Source organism: Pelodiscus sinensis, chromosome 6, assembly GCF_052426305.1.
Source record: "Pelodiscus sinensis isolate ZL-2025 chromosome 6, ASM5242630v1, whole genome shotgun sequence".
Lineage (NCBI taxonomy): Eukaryota > Metazoa > Chordata > Testudines > Trionychidae > Pelodiscus > Pelodiscus sinensis.
Genome location: NC_143057.1, coordinates 71,291,177 through 71,307,083, shown reverse-complemented (window position 1 = coordinate 71,307,083; position 15,907 = coordinate 71,291,177). Strand labels below are relative to the sequence as shown.

The window sequence follows — 15,907 nt, the reverse complement described above, 5'->3', positions numbered from 1 at the left end:
CCCTGGATGCTGACCCTGAGCTCTGGCAGGTATGGGCCCAGAGTGCTGACTCAGTCCTGACCATGTGGAGCAGGGTTCAGCATCCATTGTCCCAGCCTCTGCTGCCTCATCCCACTCCTCCAGCTAAGTCTTAATTTGCCAAGACTTGCTGTGTGATATTAAAACAGATGCAGGTATTGCTTTTCGTAGTATTATTTTCATTGTCAAGCCTCCAAAAATCCCTACACAAATTACAGTGATTTTTGACATGTATACATAGAAAAAGTGACTGTGCAGCCACCAACCAAGAGTTGGTGGTCCTACTCTGAGGCCACCAAAAATGTGTGGTGAGAACCCCTGAGCTTTGAAATCCGCCTCTTAGAAAGCTGGATTTATTTTAGTGTCTGCACTGAAGTGGTGCAGCTGCGCTGCTGTAATATGTCAAGTATAGACATATTTAAAGACAATGGCTGGACCAACAGTTGCTCACAAGTGGCAGGGAGTACTTTGTCCTCCCCATTGAACGTTATGGATGGGTAGAAGCAGTCAGTTACTCTGTTTGCAAATGGAGAATCAAGTGTATTACCATTATTAGACTTCTACTTCAGAGTAGAAATGCCTGGTGCATGTGTCCTAGTCTTCTTTTGAGCTGTGCACTCTTTGAGATGTAGGAGCTTTTGAGTTCTTGGGTGTTGGGACAATTGTTTACGGATAATGTGACCTTTATTTTAAACCAATTAGTTTATATTGTTGTGAGTTACAGTTTGTTTATGTTCTGAGTGTATTAGGCTAGAAAGAACGTTGAATAAAAATAAAATAGCACAGCAGAATATTCTGAGACTTAAGCCTCTTTCATCAGGTTTTTCTTAAATGTATGCTTATTCTATCATGACAAATTATCCCTCCCTGTTTCTAGTACCTGCTAATAACAAACTTCCTTCCATTCCAATACACAAAATAATTGTTTCTGATTTATTAAAGAGAAGTAATACCAATTTTATAGGTTTTTTTTTTAAATACCTTTTCTCTTCATCAGATGGCTTGCAGCAACTCAGTTTGAGCCACTGGCTGCAAGATCTGCTTTCCCTTGCTTTGATGAACCAGCATTTAAAGCCACTTTTCTAATTAAGATCAGGAGAGATGAACAGTACACTGCTCTGTCAAATATGCCAAAGGTACATTTATGCTCTTCTGTGTATGAATATTAGAGGGTGCATGTGTGTCTCTCCCTTTTAGGTGCTCTGAATTAAAAGTACTTGGAATCACTTTTTGTTTGCCTTCTGGGTACAGTAAAACTCCATTAGTCCGGCATCCAATGCTCCGGGACTCCTGATGGTCCGGCACCATCAGGAACCCGGAAGTGCTGGGGCAGCCGGACAGGCTTCCCCCATTCAGCTTCTGCTGAAACTGACCAGCAGCTGAATCGGGGAAGCCGGGAGCAGAGCAGCTGGGGTGATGCCAGGTTGGTCTCGTAGCACTGCCCCTCAGGGCTGCGGGACCAACCCGGCAGCATCCCAGCTGCTCTTGGGAACACCTGAGGCAGAGCAGCTGGAGTGCTGCCGGGTTGGTCCCGCAGCGCCAAAGGACGGTGCTGCAGGACCAACCCGGCAGGACCCCAGCTGCTCTACCCCAGGGGTCCCCAATTCAGCCGCTGTTGAAACAGAACAGCGGCTGATTCCAGGAAGCCTGGGGCAGAGCTGCTCTGCCTCGGGCTTCCTGGAATCAGCCGCTGATCTGTTTCAGCAGCGGCTGACTTGGGGACGCCTGGGGCAGAGCAACTGGGGTCCTGCCGGATGGTCCCGCAGCGCGTAGGGGCGGTGTTACGGGACCATCCCGGCAGCACCCCAGCTGCTTTGCCCCAGGCGTCGGGATTCAGCCGCTGCTGAAACTGACCAGTAGCGTCAGTTTCACCAGCAGGCTGAATCCGGACGCCTGGGGCAGAGCAGCTGGGGTGCTGCCGGGTTGGTCTTGTAGCGCCGCCCCTGAGTGCTGCGGGACCAACCCGGCAGCACCCCAGCTGCTCTATTGCAGGCATCCCCGATTCAGCTGCTGCTGAAACTGAACAGCAGCAGCTGAATCAGGGACGCCTAGGGCAGAGCCGGACTATCGTAAGGGGGGGGCTATGAGGGGCCTGGGGTAGCATCCCCTCCCACCCCACTCCAGACCGCTCATAGCCCCCCCTTCTGATAGTCTGGCATATCTGATAATCCGGCACCCCCTGGGTCCTAAAGGTGCCGGATTATCGGAAGTTTACTGTATTATGTGGCTGGGGGCTCCATTTGTTGTCCGTCACCAACCGCAGGCCTGGCATTGTCAGTTTGCCTGGGAAATCAGAATGGGTAGTGTCACATAATGTATGCAGGGTGCCTGTAAAAAGCTCAAAGTTTTGATCCTGAAAACACTCAAGTACGTGCTTAACTTCAAGTCAATGAGACTTCATAGGATTTAGAGATCATGATGGATAACCTATTGAACATGAGATCCCAGTGTAATGCAGTCTCTGAGAACTAATGTGATTCTTTGCAGGATAAACTGGAGAATATCGAAAAGGAACAGGGGTTGGCATTACCTTTGTATATAGCATTAGTGGGACTTACTGGTCCAGTTCTAATGTGCTCTTACAGTTTGACATTTTTGTTAAGAGCTATAAAGATGCCTTTGTGAAAACCTAAAAGAAAAAACATAACATTTTGTTCGGAGTTATAAACAGCCTCCATTCCTATTGTGTATTAAGGCATGAACACCTCAGAAATGGTGGCTGTTCATAACGCTGAACAAAACGTTACTTTTTTTTCCTTTGAAAGTTTACAACTAAACATTGACTTGATACAGCTTTGAAACTTTACTATGCAGAATAAAAATGCTATTTTTAACTATCTTATTTAAATAAAACAAGCCCAGACAGTTTCCTTACCTGGTCCAAGTTTTTTTTAATCCCCCCCCCCCTTTTTTTAGAAGTTTAACAAGTACTATACTGTATTTTGGTTTTGATTGTTTTCATCTTTTTTCCCTGCTGCTGCCTCATTTGTCTAATTCTAGTTCCAGATGAGGTGCACGACTCCACTCATAACTCTGGTGCTCATAGCACTCTGAGGTTCTACTGTAGTAAAAATGCTCCAACAAACTTCTTATAGTTGCCATTGTGCACTCTAGACATAGCGGTCTTGTATCATCTCCTAGCTTATCTGATTAATTTTAGACTGTTGTCCACAGCAGCAACAGTGTCTCTTTTTATCTGCAGAATGTAACCATCCCTGTGGCAGCTGGAATAGTTCAAGATGAATTCTCTGTGAGCTTGAAGATGAGTACTTATCTAGTTGCTTTCATTGTTGCAAATCTGACAACTACCAGGAGAGAGACTAATAGGACACGGGTATGTTTCTGCTGTACTTTTGATTTCTGCACATTCATGGGTGGCTCACTCTCTGCCTATCCTCTGTTATGAGAGTGGCAAGCAATATTCCCCCTAATCTTTTCCATCCATGTACAGAATAATTTTTTTTTTATGCACAGAGGTATATGCAAAAATGCACTACTAGAAACAAAACACTGAGCTGCGGACACTTTGCTAATCAGCTGGGCGACATTTGAATCTCTCCTGAATGGCCGTGCAAGTGCACAAGTGGGCAAAATTATGGGTTAAGTATCTGGGTCCTTCCCTGCACCCGCATGCTGCTCAGAGCAGCTCACTGAATGCTGTGAGCCCAGGGAAGGGGGGAGAGTCTTTGTGCGCTGCCCCCACCCCCAGCACAATCTTGCTGCTCCCATTGGTTGGCTTCTGGACAGTGAGAGGTGCCAGGTAAGTGCTCCTGGCCAGAGCCTTCCTCTGGCTTCCCAGCCCCTCCCTCTAACCCTCCTGCACTTCTACCTTCTCCTAGACCCTGCATCCAAATCCCCTGCACTTCTTCCTTTATCCCTGCCCCAGGATACAACCCTCTCCCAGACCCTGCACTGCCTCCTGCATTCTTTCTCTAGGTCAGAATCCTCTGTTGGACCCTGCACTCCAGCGTCTTGCCCCGAGTCACAACCTCCTCCTTCACCCATACTTCCCCCCGAACCTACACCCTTTCCTCCATCCCTCCTTCATCTCAGACCCCACATGTACTCTGTTAATATCATGAAAGAGTGCAGCCCTTGACCACTTACCAAATTCTTGGAGTGGCCCCCAGCAAAACTCATTGCCCACCCCTGGCTAACAGGGCACACCACTGTCGAATGTTCTTATACTATGGACTGGATTGAGTCCAGAGCTGCTGCCTACTTATGTTGCCAGCCCCTGGCTGCAGAAAGACTGCCCAGCACCAGGATAAAAAGATGCAATCCACTTGCACTGCTGTGGAAATCCAGAGCTGATGCCAAAAGTGGGAAGAGCTTGTCTAAAATGGAACAGTACCAAGCCAGCCAACGTGTATACAGATTCAGTGCCTGCCCTGCACAGGCTCCATTCTCAGACTTCCTGTGATGCCTGTCTACCCTCAAGGGAGTCACAGCAGGTGACAGTACTGCTGTCCTAACCTCCCTCGCCATGGCTACTCCTCTCTTTCAAGACGGCACCTGAGAACAGAAGCTGCAAAATCACTCTGCTGTCTCCAGCAAAGGGAAGTGTGGCTCAGTAGCTATATCTTGGAGCCAACCATCCAAACTAGTCTATGCTGTAGTAGGGCAGATTCTGGCCAGAAATTTAAGTCCATATGTAAATGCTTGAATATTAATGGCCTGACTTTTTTCAAAAATGCTGAGCACCTGACAGCTGCTATAAACTTAACTTAGTCTTGTCTTCGGTGGCATTGCTTCATTGATATGGGCTGCTAGGTTGGTAGGCAGCTGTATACTAGAGAATGACAAGAAGGAGGACACTTATGAGAGAACTTCCAATACCTCATCATAGAAGAGGCATGGGAGCTTCAAGTGAGCAAAAATTTAGGGATCAGACCCTGTCACTGTAGCAGGAGCTGCCCCTTTGTGGTGAAATTGAAAGTGCTAGTTCTTGTCTGACTCAAAGTAGATTAACAAAGGTGCAGGAGGGAAAGGAAGCCCTTATCAAATATACTGCTAAAATGTTATCCTGATCTAAATTGCTCTAAGCCAATATATAGAGTAAAATTGTGGATTTTTTTTAACAGACAACCCTTCTAGCCTGGGCAAGTAGCTGTAATTAGAGCTCAATAGGCCAATCTCCGTGGTCTAGCTTGATGAGTGGCATGTTTTTCTTGAAGTTGCTATTTTTAGCCCAAGAATTTTAATCATTTTTTTCCTTTTCTTAGGTAAGTATTTAGCTCATGTATTTGCAAAGAGAACTGTAGGAAGTTATGAACCAAGTGTAAACTTAGGCAGACAAATTTGCATGAGTTTACAGAGAGCATGAAACAACACCTTAGAGCTGTCACCTGTTCTTGCTTGTATCAGTGAGGACAAGTCACAGAACCATGGTTATTTAAATGTTTACCCTTTTAAATTACATTTATTGCTGATCAAAGCATGTTAGGTGTGAGGAAAGATTGTAGATATGTAGTCTACTCAGAGGTTCCAGAGCTTTTAAAGGGGGGCAGAGGGGAAAAGAGAGACATGTAGCTGTGAGTCTCCGAGCCTGTCCGCTATCTTGGACTTGAGCTATGAGACAAAAAATAACTACGTAAATGCTTGGGCTGGGACCTGGACTCTAAAATCTGGCAAATGGAAAGGGGCTCACAGTTGAGCCCATGCCCAAATGTCTGCATGGCTATTTTTAGCTCAGTAGCTAACCCAAGGTCGTGCGTGCGTGCGTGCGCGCGCAATAGAGAGGTTTCACTTGGACTTTAAGGTGTGTGGTCTGTTCTGACCAAGGGAGTATCCAAAACAAAACAGTTTGCCCTGGGGCAGCATCTGAGCCTCTTTCAGGAGGAACAAAGCCTAAAGAACTCACCTGAGCCCAGGAAGCATCCAAGCCCAATGGTGGGGGAGCCCAGTCTGAAAACAGCAGTATCCATGGGTGTATACTGAACTCTGCTGAAAGGAATGCAGCATAGTCTGTGAACATCTAAAGTGAACAGCCCACATATAACTCTATATACCAAGCCTCTCCTTTGCATCATGAACACTTAATGGTGGAAAATGGATCAAACTTTGAATGTCTTGTTTTAAATGACTATATATATTAAAATATGGACTAATGAAGAATTTAACAACTTAAATGGCGCTACATGTAGTGCTTGGTACTGTTGCTGTGACAGGCTTCAATATTTCTAGAAAGACTAATCCAGACTTCTTTGGCTCTTGTAATCGGTTCAGAATTGTCAACTCAGGATTAGAGGTCACCTTACCCCTACAATTGAAAATGTTTCCTAGAATCCCTGGGTTGTAGTATGGAGAGAAGTGCCCCAAACTTACAGGCTGGGAGTGGAGATGGTTGAACACTGGAAACACAAGTTTATGCATAACAAAAATAAAACCTGGCTGAATAACTTGTATTGGGGAACAATTGTCCAATCCCAGGCAATAGAAACTAAAGGGAGGTAGAATTTGTGAGTTTCCACAGGCAAGTCATCAGAGTGGAATACAGCAGCTGAAATAGCAGTTGCTACCTTTCCATACCTACTGTACAGGGTGGGTTAGATTGAAGCTACTGGATCTATCTAAACAAGATTCCTGTGGCTCCTCTAAAATAGTCCCCTTGATTCTAGCTGCTGCAAAGAAACCATCATGTACTCTCTTCTCCACCTCATCCTGCGTACCCCCGCTCGAAGAGCGGTGACTCCCCTGGGAATTGCATGCTTAGAATGGTCCTTAACAAATGTACAACTTGTGTACTGGGACTCAAACTAACATTGCACATATTCCCATGAATTTGGGGAATAAATGTGTCTCAAGCAGGGTCAACTGACAAATAAAAGAAACAATAAAAATCTCCAAATGTTTTGCTATCAAATGTATGTGATTTTATAATATATATAAATGTATAAACTAACTAGGGAATTGGGTCTATCTACTTCAGGATTTTTGTCTGCCACTTCCCTCTCCTGCTATTTGTGATTGCATCCCAAAAAATGATGCCTTTTTTTTTTTGGACAGGTTTCTATCTATGCCGTGCCACAGAAGTTATCTCAAGTTGAGTATGCTCTAGACACAGCGGTGAAGCTCCTAGAGTTTTATCAGAAGTATTTTCATATAGATTATCCTCTTCAAAAATTAGGTAATGTATTTGTTTTCATTTATCTTTCTTTACATATATCTTCTAACAAGTAGCAGTCCCCACATACTTCAGATATTTTCATTTAAAAAAAGAACTAATTCAAGCATTAGGAAAAAACTCCAAAATTTGACTTTTTAAAAACATCATTAAAGTTCAATACATGTTTAACTAGACTTGTATAGTTGTGCAGGAAATGGATCCTGGGCTCAAAAAGTTTGCAAACCTTTGGCTTGAGTAAGGTAGTTGTCAGTTCAGTGTGGGCTCTGGGGAAAGTGTTTTTGCTGTACCATTAACACCCGATGCTCAGCTAGGGACATTGAGAATTCTCAGCATTTTCCAGTGTAACTACCTGACAAACCTACAAAACCAGTTCTACATACATACTTGTTTTAGAGCAATTAGTTCTGATGATTTAACTTTAAGCGAGTATGTGGTTGCAGCATTGGTGGCTAAATAGTGAAGTTTGGTAGGTTGTTAATATCTGTAGATATAGGTTGTGATTAAGCAGGAAGATATGGAATGCAGCATTACTGTAACTTGTGATTTAAGGATGGTTCATTTTTTAATTTTCTTTACTCCCCTCCCCTCCCTTAGATTTGGTAGCCATTCCTGATTTCCAGGCAGGTGCTATGGAAAACTGGGGATTGATCACTTTTAGAGAGACAACACTCCTTTATGACAATAGAACCTCTTCAACAATGGATAAAAACCTGATAACTGCAGTGATAGCTCATGAGCTAGCTCATCAGGTACTGGATTGAAATGCTGTGTATTAAATATTTTAACAATGCAGTTTTCTTTCACTCAAATACTCACCCTCTCATGTTACACTTGCTAAAGGACATGCACTGCACCTGGTGTAGGGCTTGTGGGTGTTTTGCTCTCAGTACATCAGGAAATGAAGTTTACTGCAACTGGGACACAATCTCTTTCCTAGCTTGTTCCTGGAGAAGCATAATTAAGCATTGTCCTATATATGGTATATATGGCTGTGACAATATTCTTCCACTATTTGATCTGAGGAAGTGGGTCTGGCCCACGAAAACTCATCACCTAATAAACCATCTTGTTAGTCTTTAAAGTGCTACATAGTTCTGTTTTTTGTTTCAGCTACACCAGACTAACACGGCTACATTTCTATCATTGTCCTATATGTATGGCTTGTGAGAGAACCACAATGTAGCTCTTCATAAAGTATATTTTTGTGTTTGGATAATACATTTGTTATGGCATACTTGAAATTTGACTGAATTTTCTTCCATTTTGCACAATTAAAACCTTTTTGTTTTTTTGTTTTGCATTTCTGTCCTCTAGTGGTTTGGTAATCTAGTGACTATGGAATGGTGGAATGATCTTTGGTTGAATGAAGGATTTGCAACTTTTATGGAATACTTTGCCATGGAAGAAACTTTTCCAGAGCTACATGCTGTGAGTACTTCCTGAATTTGACATTTTTCTCCATCAATAAGGCTTCTTTGTCATTCTGACACAAATTTTATTTCCTTTTTCATGAGTTTGAAGTTATAAAAATCTAACTTAAATTGTGCTATAAGTAGTTCAAGGACACTCACTGATAATGTTTCGCCACTTGGTGGTGCCAAAAGTGTTTGCTCAAACTCTCCCTGAATGCACCCTTAAACAAAATAGTATCTAAATATTCACACAAAATATATGTTGGCCCTATTTCAACTTGACTATTTGGTTTGTGATCTTTCTTCCTTTTTTCCTGATCAGGAGTGCTCTAGGGCCCCAGTTCTGCACTAATAACCACAATAGCTGGCCTCTCCAACTACGCAGAAATAAAACACGGGTAAAATATCTTCCATTGCCCTGTTGGATAATAGTAGGTCAGACCCTTAAAATGTAGGAGATAAAAGTAGTCTGGTAATATGCAGTGCACTTATTTAAAGTTGTTGCATGTAAATCTAGAATGAAATAAAGATTCGAGGTTCTAGTGCCAAAAAGATTAGTTTTAATGTTGTGTGTGCATATTTCCTAGCAAGTCATTCTATAGTCCAGTGATTTCACTGCAGTTTTTAAAAACTTTAATAGCTGTAAAATCACTTCTTCAGCCTCCTTTATTTGCTAGAATATTATATAAATCATAGCCAGCCCAAATCAGCATGTTAAAAATGTGTTCGCTAAAATAGTATATCAGTATTTCTGAAGATATTCATACCCACAGTAGGTGATTATCATTAGATCATATGCACAGCATGAAACTACAGTAGTACAGTCTGCTTTACAAATGCAAATAGAAAACACTAGTTACTATACCAGTACATGGCCTTGACCCTGCAAAACAATATGCCTATTACACCAATCCTTTTGCCTGTGTAGAGTCCCTTGGCTTTAATTAATATATATAATGTGTGTGTGTGTGTCTCTTGATTCTGTGTATGGCAGCATAATCAAGTTACAAATTGTACCAACTACAGGCTCTATAAAATTCTACTGTTTTGGGACATATCCTACTTCCAAGGGTCTTAATTGTAGCAGAATCACTGCAGCTATGCTGTGAATAGAGGCAGATTGTTGTAGAGAGACTTGTATCTTTGGAGTCTTCATTCTTGTGTAGGCTATGGAGTTGTGTATGGTAGGTCTCCTTGTGCATAGCTGATTAAAGGCTTATGATGTGTGTCCATTAGTAAACTTCTGTTGCTATAGTTTGGGAGGAAGAGAGTTGATTTCACAGTGAGCTAGCAATAATAATCTCAGAAGAGAGAGACTGATTTGCTTTCTCCTTTGGCAGTGGCAGAAGAAAAGAGTCTTAATCACAAAATGGAGAGGGTAAGATGACTAGGATACCATGCTAAATAAATGGGATAGCAGGGAGAATGAAAGTTTGCTTTACTTATTCCAAGATCTGAGTTCCAGCTCTGAATTACAGATAATTTGGCACAATCCTTTTATTGTTCTAACTTCCCATGTGGATCTAAACTCCCTATTTTAGGATGAAGAATTCCTGAAACTACGATTCAAGACCATGATGAAAGACTCCTTAAATGCCTCACATCCAATCTCCTCTGCTGTCCAGTCTTCCAAGCAGATTGAAGAAATGTTTGATATGCTTTCCTATGTTAAGGTAACCTCCTTAGAGACTAACAAAATCACTTTCTCGTGTATTTTGAACACCTTTTTTCCCAGGATATTCTTATTTTGGGAAGTAACACTACCTAAGTCAGGAGCTATCCTTAATTATCCTTGCAACTAAAATGCAAGTTAAACTGCTCACAAGTTGGTAGTTTCTTTTTTTGGCCTTTGTTGTTTTTTATCTTAAGAAATGACTGTATGTTGTCTTTTTAACACTGATTGATTAAATTAGTCTTGTGAGTAGGCATTTGATTCCATTCAGTATACAAACCTACAAAAGCGGCGAGGAGTCCTGTGGCACCTGACGAAGTGGGTCTTTGCCCACGAAAGCTTATGCTCCTGCACTTCAGTTAGTCTATAAGGTGCCACAGGACTCCTCGCTGCTTTTGCAGATTCAGACTAACACGGCTACCCCTCTGATATACAAACCTACATGCGCTGTGTCCTGTTACACCAGTGTAGCTGGCTCTGTGCTTCTCCTTTCCCACCCTAACCTCCATAACTTTACCCCTCAAACCCCACCACATCCTGCTCTCCCCCTGCCCATCCCCCAGGGACTTAGGTGGGACATGGAGTGCCCTTACATTCTGGTGATCCCCAAATCTTGGAATTACTCCTAAGGGCCATTGTAGCTGGATGAAAATTAGAGCAGCTCTGAGACCACTGTAAATTGTGCCAGGGACTACATCTAGAATCAGGGTTGGCCAGAATTAAGAAGGTGTAAAGGGGACCTAAAATCACCCTTTCCCCTGCACCTTTCAGTTTATGTATTGAGCAGAACTCAGCTACGCTTAAGAATATTTCTCATAAAATTTCCTTAAGAAAAGATTTTATGCACATCTGTATTGTTTGTGTCCAAAAGTCCCTCTAAGCTGTCTGAGTTTTCCGAGTCCCGCTCAGAGGTTCAAAACTCCCAGCGCAGGGAGAGAGCTCAGCTGACCACCAGGAAGTGGGGTGTCTGTAAAAAGCAGCTAAACGCTGCTGCAGTTAAACTGAAGAGTTCCCACAGCAGAAAAGCAGAGGGGATAAGTAAGCAATAAGGACCAGGTAGGGAGCGAGTAATTCATTAATTGGCTTGGGGGAAAGTCAGAGGGAGAGGAATCTGTAGAATACCATCTGCCAGAGAGAGACAGAACCCCAGCAGTCTCTTCAACCCTCCTGGGCTGGGAAGGGGGAGGTAAGGAGATGACTGCATGAGGTAGGTGAGAAAAGAGAGGATGGTTAGGTGCTAAAATTTGTTTAGTGAGGTGGAGGCAGGGGGCAGTTTGTTTGGGAATGTCCTAACTCGTTGCAATCCTCTTTGTTAGGCTAAGTTGGAGGGAAGGGGGCAACGCAAGCTGCATGAGGGGTGTATTTGTGTGCTAGGAAGACATTTGCTTGATGACATTTCAAACAAAGTTTATACATAGGTGTTAAAAGAATTTTTTTTCTTAAGCCATTAACGGAATTTTTTTTCAAGTGTTGCAGATATCTAAAACTCTGAGCTTAATGATTTTTTTAGTCATTACTAATTAATACATGGTACATTGTATTGTATTAAGGTCAGATCTTCGCTATGTGGTAGAGTTTCTGGTTCTTATGAGGTGTGATGCTAGTTTTTTAGGATGAAACCTTATTTGCAAGCTCTTTGAAACATGCATCTGTCTACAAACCCTGAAGCCATGTGTTAATTTGTTCTGGGGCTTCTGCTCTTCCTTGAGTGGAAGAAAACTAATTTCCTACCCTTTGCACAACCATATTTGAGATGTAGCCATGTTAGTCTGGTCTTGCTGAAACAAAAGATAGGACTATGCAGCACTTTAAAGACTAACAAGATGGTTTATTAGGTGATGAGCTTTCGTGGGCCAGACCCACTTCCTCAGATCAAATTGTGGAAGAAAATTGGCATGACCATATATACCAAAGGGATATAATCAAAAAAAGTGAACACACATAAAATTGACAAATCAGATTTTAGAACAGAGAGGGGGAGAGGGGAGGAAATTAGTGTCTATGAGATAATGATATTAGGGGTGATAATTGGCGAATCTATCTTTGTAATGGGTAAGATAATTAGCATTTTTAAGGTCCATTCATAAAGTGTCAAATGTAAGCATGAATGACAGTTCTGAGGCTTCCCTTTGTAGTCTGGTGTTAGTCTCTTGGAAGCAGGATGCTTGTAGTTGTACAACCCTTAGTGACTACAAAGGTGCATCTCATAGCAACTAGACACAGGTGTTTTGTTTGAATATATTTTCTTCCACTCAGACTGTTTAAAATATGTAAATACTTTGTATGTATGTGTTTTGTTTGCATTGGTGGTGCACATCCACACACTCCCTCAATATTGGTGTTTCAACCCACGAAAGGATAGAAAATGTTAGAGGGAACACTGCGTCCCTTAACTTCCTCCTTCTCAATAGTTTCTGTACACGACTCCAGTTTACCAGAATATAAAAATAAACCCAAATATTAACACCACCATGGCTTACACAAATATTTAAATTTACTAAACTGTTATTTTGTTTCTTTCCACTTCTAGCATTCTCTGTGTAGCATTCCACACTGATAACTTAAAAGCAAGAGAGATTGTTCCTTAACTTTTGACTTAGACTTCTTAATATTTATGCTTTTGGGGAGTGGAGGGAGGTAGCTAGGGCCTTATGAAAGACTTTTTTGTATTCCTTTTTATTTTTAAATAGTTACAGAGCTTAAAAATCACTCTCTCAGATGCCAATTGGAGCATTACAATTGAAGCAGATGGCCATTCTCTCAAGTGGCAGCACAAAAGCATGTAACTTTCAAGCTGCCTTGCCTGCAAGGTTCTGATTGGCATCTGTCCCTAAGTTGTTTGACAGGAGCTTCACAGTGCCAAATAGAATCCAGATGTTGTCTTGGGCTTCCAGATTATGATTGTACACCTTCTTAATAAAGATCTTACTTTTAAGGGGTTCAATAACAAAGCTAAGAACTTTCACTAGGATATCTTCAGAGAAAAGAAGGTGGGTTTTTTTAACTGGGTGTTTTTATTTGATATTTAAATCCCATGCTTTAATGCCATGATCTAAAACTTATTGAATTTCATGGAAAGACCAATGAATTCAGTGGTCTTTGGATCAGGGCCTAAGATTGCATTGGAAAACTTTGCTTTAATCATAGAATCATAGAATATTAGAACTGGAAGGGACCTCGGGAGATCTTCAAGTCCAGTCCCCTGCCCTCACGGCAGAAACAAGCACCATCTAGATCATCCCTGATAGATGTCTATCCAAACTGCTCTTAACTATCTCCAATGATGAATATTCCACAACCTCCCTATGCAATTTATTCTAGTGTTTAACCACCCTGACAGGAAGTTTTTCTTACTGTCCAACCTAAACCTCCCTTGCTGCAATTTAAGCCTATTGCTTCTGGTCCTATCGTCAAAGGCGAAAGAACAATTTTACCCCCTCCACCCTGTGACACCCTTTTAGATACCTGAAAACTGCTATCATATCCCCTCTCAGTCTTCTCTTCCAAACTAAACAAGCCCAATTCCTTCAGCCTTGCCTCATAGCTCATGTTTTCTAGACCTTTGATCACTTTTTGTTGCTCTTCTCTGGACCTTCTCAAAATTTTCCGCATCTTTCTTGAAATGTAGTGCCCAGAACTGAACACAATACTTCAGTTGAGGCCTAACCAGTGCAGAGTAGAGCGGAAGAATGATTTCTCGTGTCTTGTTCACAACGCTCCTGTTAATGCATCCCAGAATCGTGTTGGCTTTTTTTGCAACAGTGTCACAATGTTGACTCTTATTTAGCTTGTGATCCACTATGACCCCTGTCACATTATTGGATTTTAAAGGTCATTGCTGCACCCATGGGGGGTGGGGTGCCCCAAAAGTCTATACAAAAGGGGCCGTGTGAGGTGTCACATGAAAGCTTATGTTCTACTGATTCTGTATGTGCTATTCATGTACTTGTATAATATATGTATGTGGAGTTATAAATATGTACTCTGTGTTGATACTGGAAAATTCTCTGTCTGAGTTAAAGCAAAAGGCAAAGAATGTTCAGCCAGTGGCTATGCTAATTAGCAAGGAGACAATGAATCTCTAGGTGCCAGTACATACCTCAGGAATATGACTGATACCTGCAAACCAGCCAGGGCATAATGGCTGCCAGCATGTGAAACAGAGATAGGTCACTTGGCCATGCATCCTGTTCTGGCCAGGAGGATGCCAGGAGAGTGCCATGTGGCACCCTCCATCTTGTCTTCAGTTCAGCTTCTGATCCCAGATGCAGTCTTGCAGGGAACAATGAGCTGGAAAGAACAGTGGACCTATCCGGACATAGGATGTACACCAGAGACTTATAAGATAGCAGTTTATAACATCTAAGAGCCTGAGAACTTGGTGATTCGATGCATGTAATATAATCTCCTTCACAACCTTCCTCTAATGCTTTTCTTTCTTTTAGTAATAAACCTTTAGATTTTAGATTCTAAAGGATTGGCTCTGCGTGATCTTGTGGGTAAGATCCAGAGTGTATATTTATTGGGACCTGTGGCTGGTTTCTTGGGACCAGAAGAACCCGTTTGGGGTAGGTGAGATTGGGTTTTATAACCCTTCACCTGTGTGTTAGGCTGGGGACTGATTGGGACATAGCAAGAACTGGGGTATCAGTAGGGTTTTGCTCCTGAGGCTTCTGGCTGGCTAAATTAGCAGCTGAAGTGCTCCGTTGACTGGTTTGTGGCCTATTTGGGAAGGTCTCCAGTCTGCTCTGACTCTCAGGAGCACAAGGGGACCAGAAACTGATGTCATGTCTCCACTTGCTGTGCCAGAGATTAATCTTCTGGCATTTGATTTAGCTAAATCAAATGCTGAGGGCGTGTCTGGTCTGCACCAATACTCCTCTCAGTAGAAGGGCGAGATAGGATAAAAAGCAATGGGCTTAAACTGCAGCAAGGGAGGTTTAGATTGGACATTAGGAAAAGCTTCCTTACTGTCTGGGTGGTTAAACTCTGGAATAAGTTGCCTAAGGAGGCTGTGGAATCTCCATCACTGGAGATATTTACGAGCAGGTTAGACAGACATCTACCTGTGAGATGGTGCTTGGTGCTTGGCCCTGCTGTGAAGGTAGCGGACTGAACTTGATCTCTCGAGGCTCCTTCCAGTTACAGAATCATAGAATACTAGGAAAGCAGACAGGAGTGTTGGCTCTTGCTGCAGACAATGCTAAACTCAGCTTAAGGTATATCAACTCCAGCTATATTGTTTATGTAGCTGGAATTGTGTACCTTAAACCGACCCTCCAGATCTAGTATAGTAAGCCTGAGACTAACTCTCTCACAGCTCTAAGTCGGGAGCACAGACTCTATGCCACAGGATTATCTGCTTAAAACAAGAAAATGCTAGTAGAACAAACTGCTGAAGACACATTGCTCATTTTTTCATGAACTAGTGTAAATAAAGCCACATCCAAAGCACAAATGCATGCATGCCAAAAAGCGAAGACTGCCAATATTGTAATGTTGCTCAAATTTTAAATAGCTAGAGTTCCCCGGGGTCTTTCAGTTTTTCTTTCTCCATCCAGTATGTTGTTTGGTACCAACAGTGTGAAGTACATCTTTAAGCTATTCAAGGTCAATGTCACTTTAGCTGCAATCTGTCTGTCCTTCGTTTACTTAAGGTGTGTCTAAACTACACCC

At 42.4% G+C, this 15,907-nt stretch overlaps 1 protein-coding gene across 1 annotated transcript in view; it reads left to right on the top strand.

Moving 5' to 3' along the window:
* LNPEP (leucyl and cystinyl aminopeptidase) overlaps positions 1-15,907 on the top strand; it is a 90,200-nt gene that overhangs the window by 51,486 nt on the left and 22,807 nt on the right. Inside the window, exons 3-8 of the mRNA XM_075932096.2 lie at positions 1,016-1,154; positions 3,221-3,352; positions 7,027-7,147; positions 7,742-7,896; positions 8,462-8,575; positions 10,101-10,232. Of these exons, the coding sequence (XP_075788211.2) occupies positions 1,016-1,154; positions 3,221-3,352; positions 7,027-7,147; positions 7,742-7,896; positions 8,462-8,575; positions 10,101-10,232 (793 nt within the window). The remainder of the gene's footprint in view (positions 1-1,015; positions 1,155-3,220; positions 3,353-7,026; positions 7,148-7,741; positions 7,897-8,461; positions 8,576-10,100; positions 10,233-15,907) is intronic.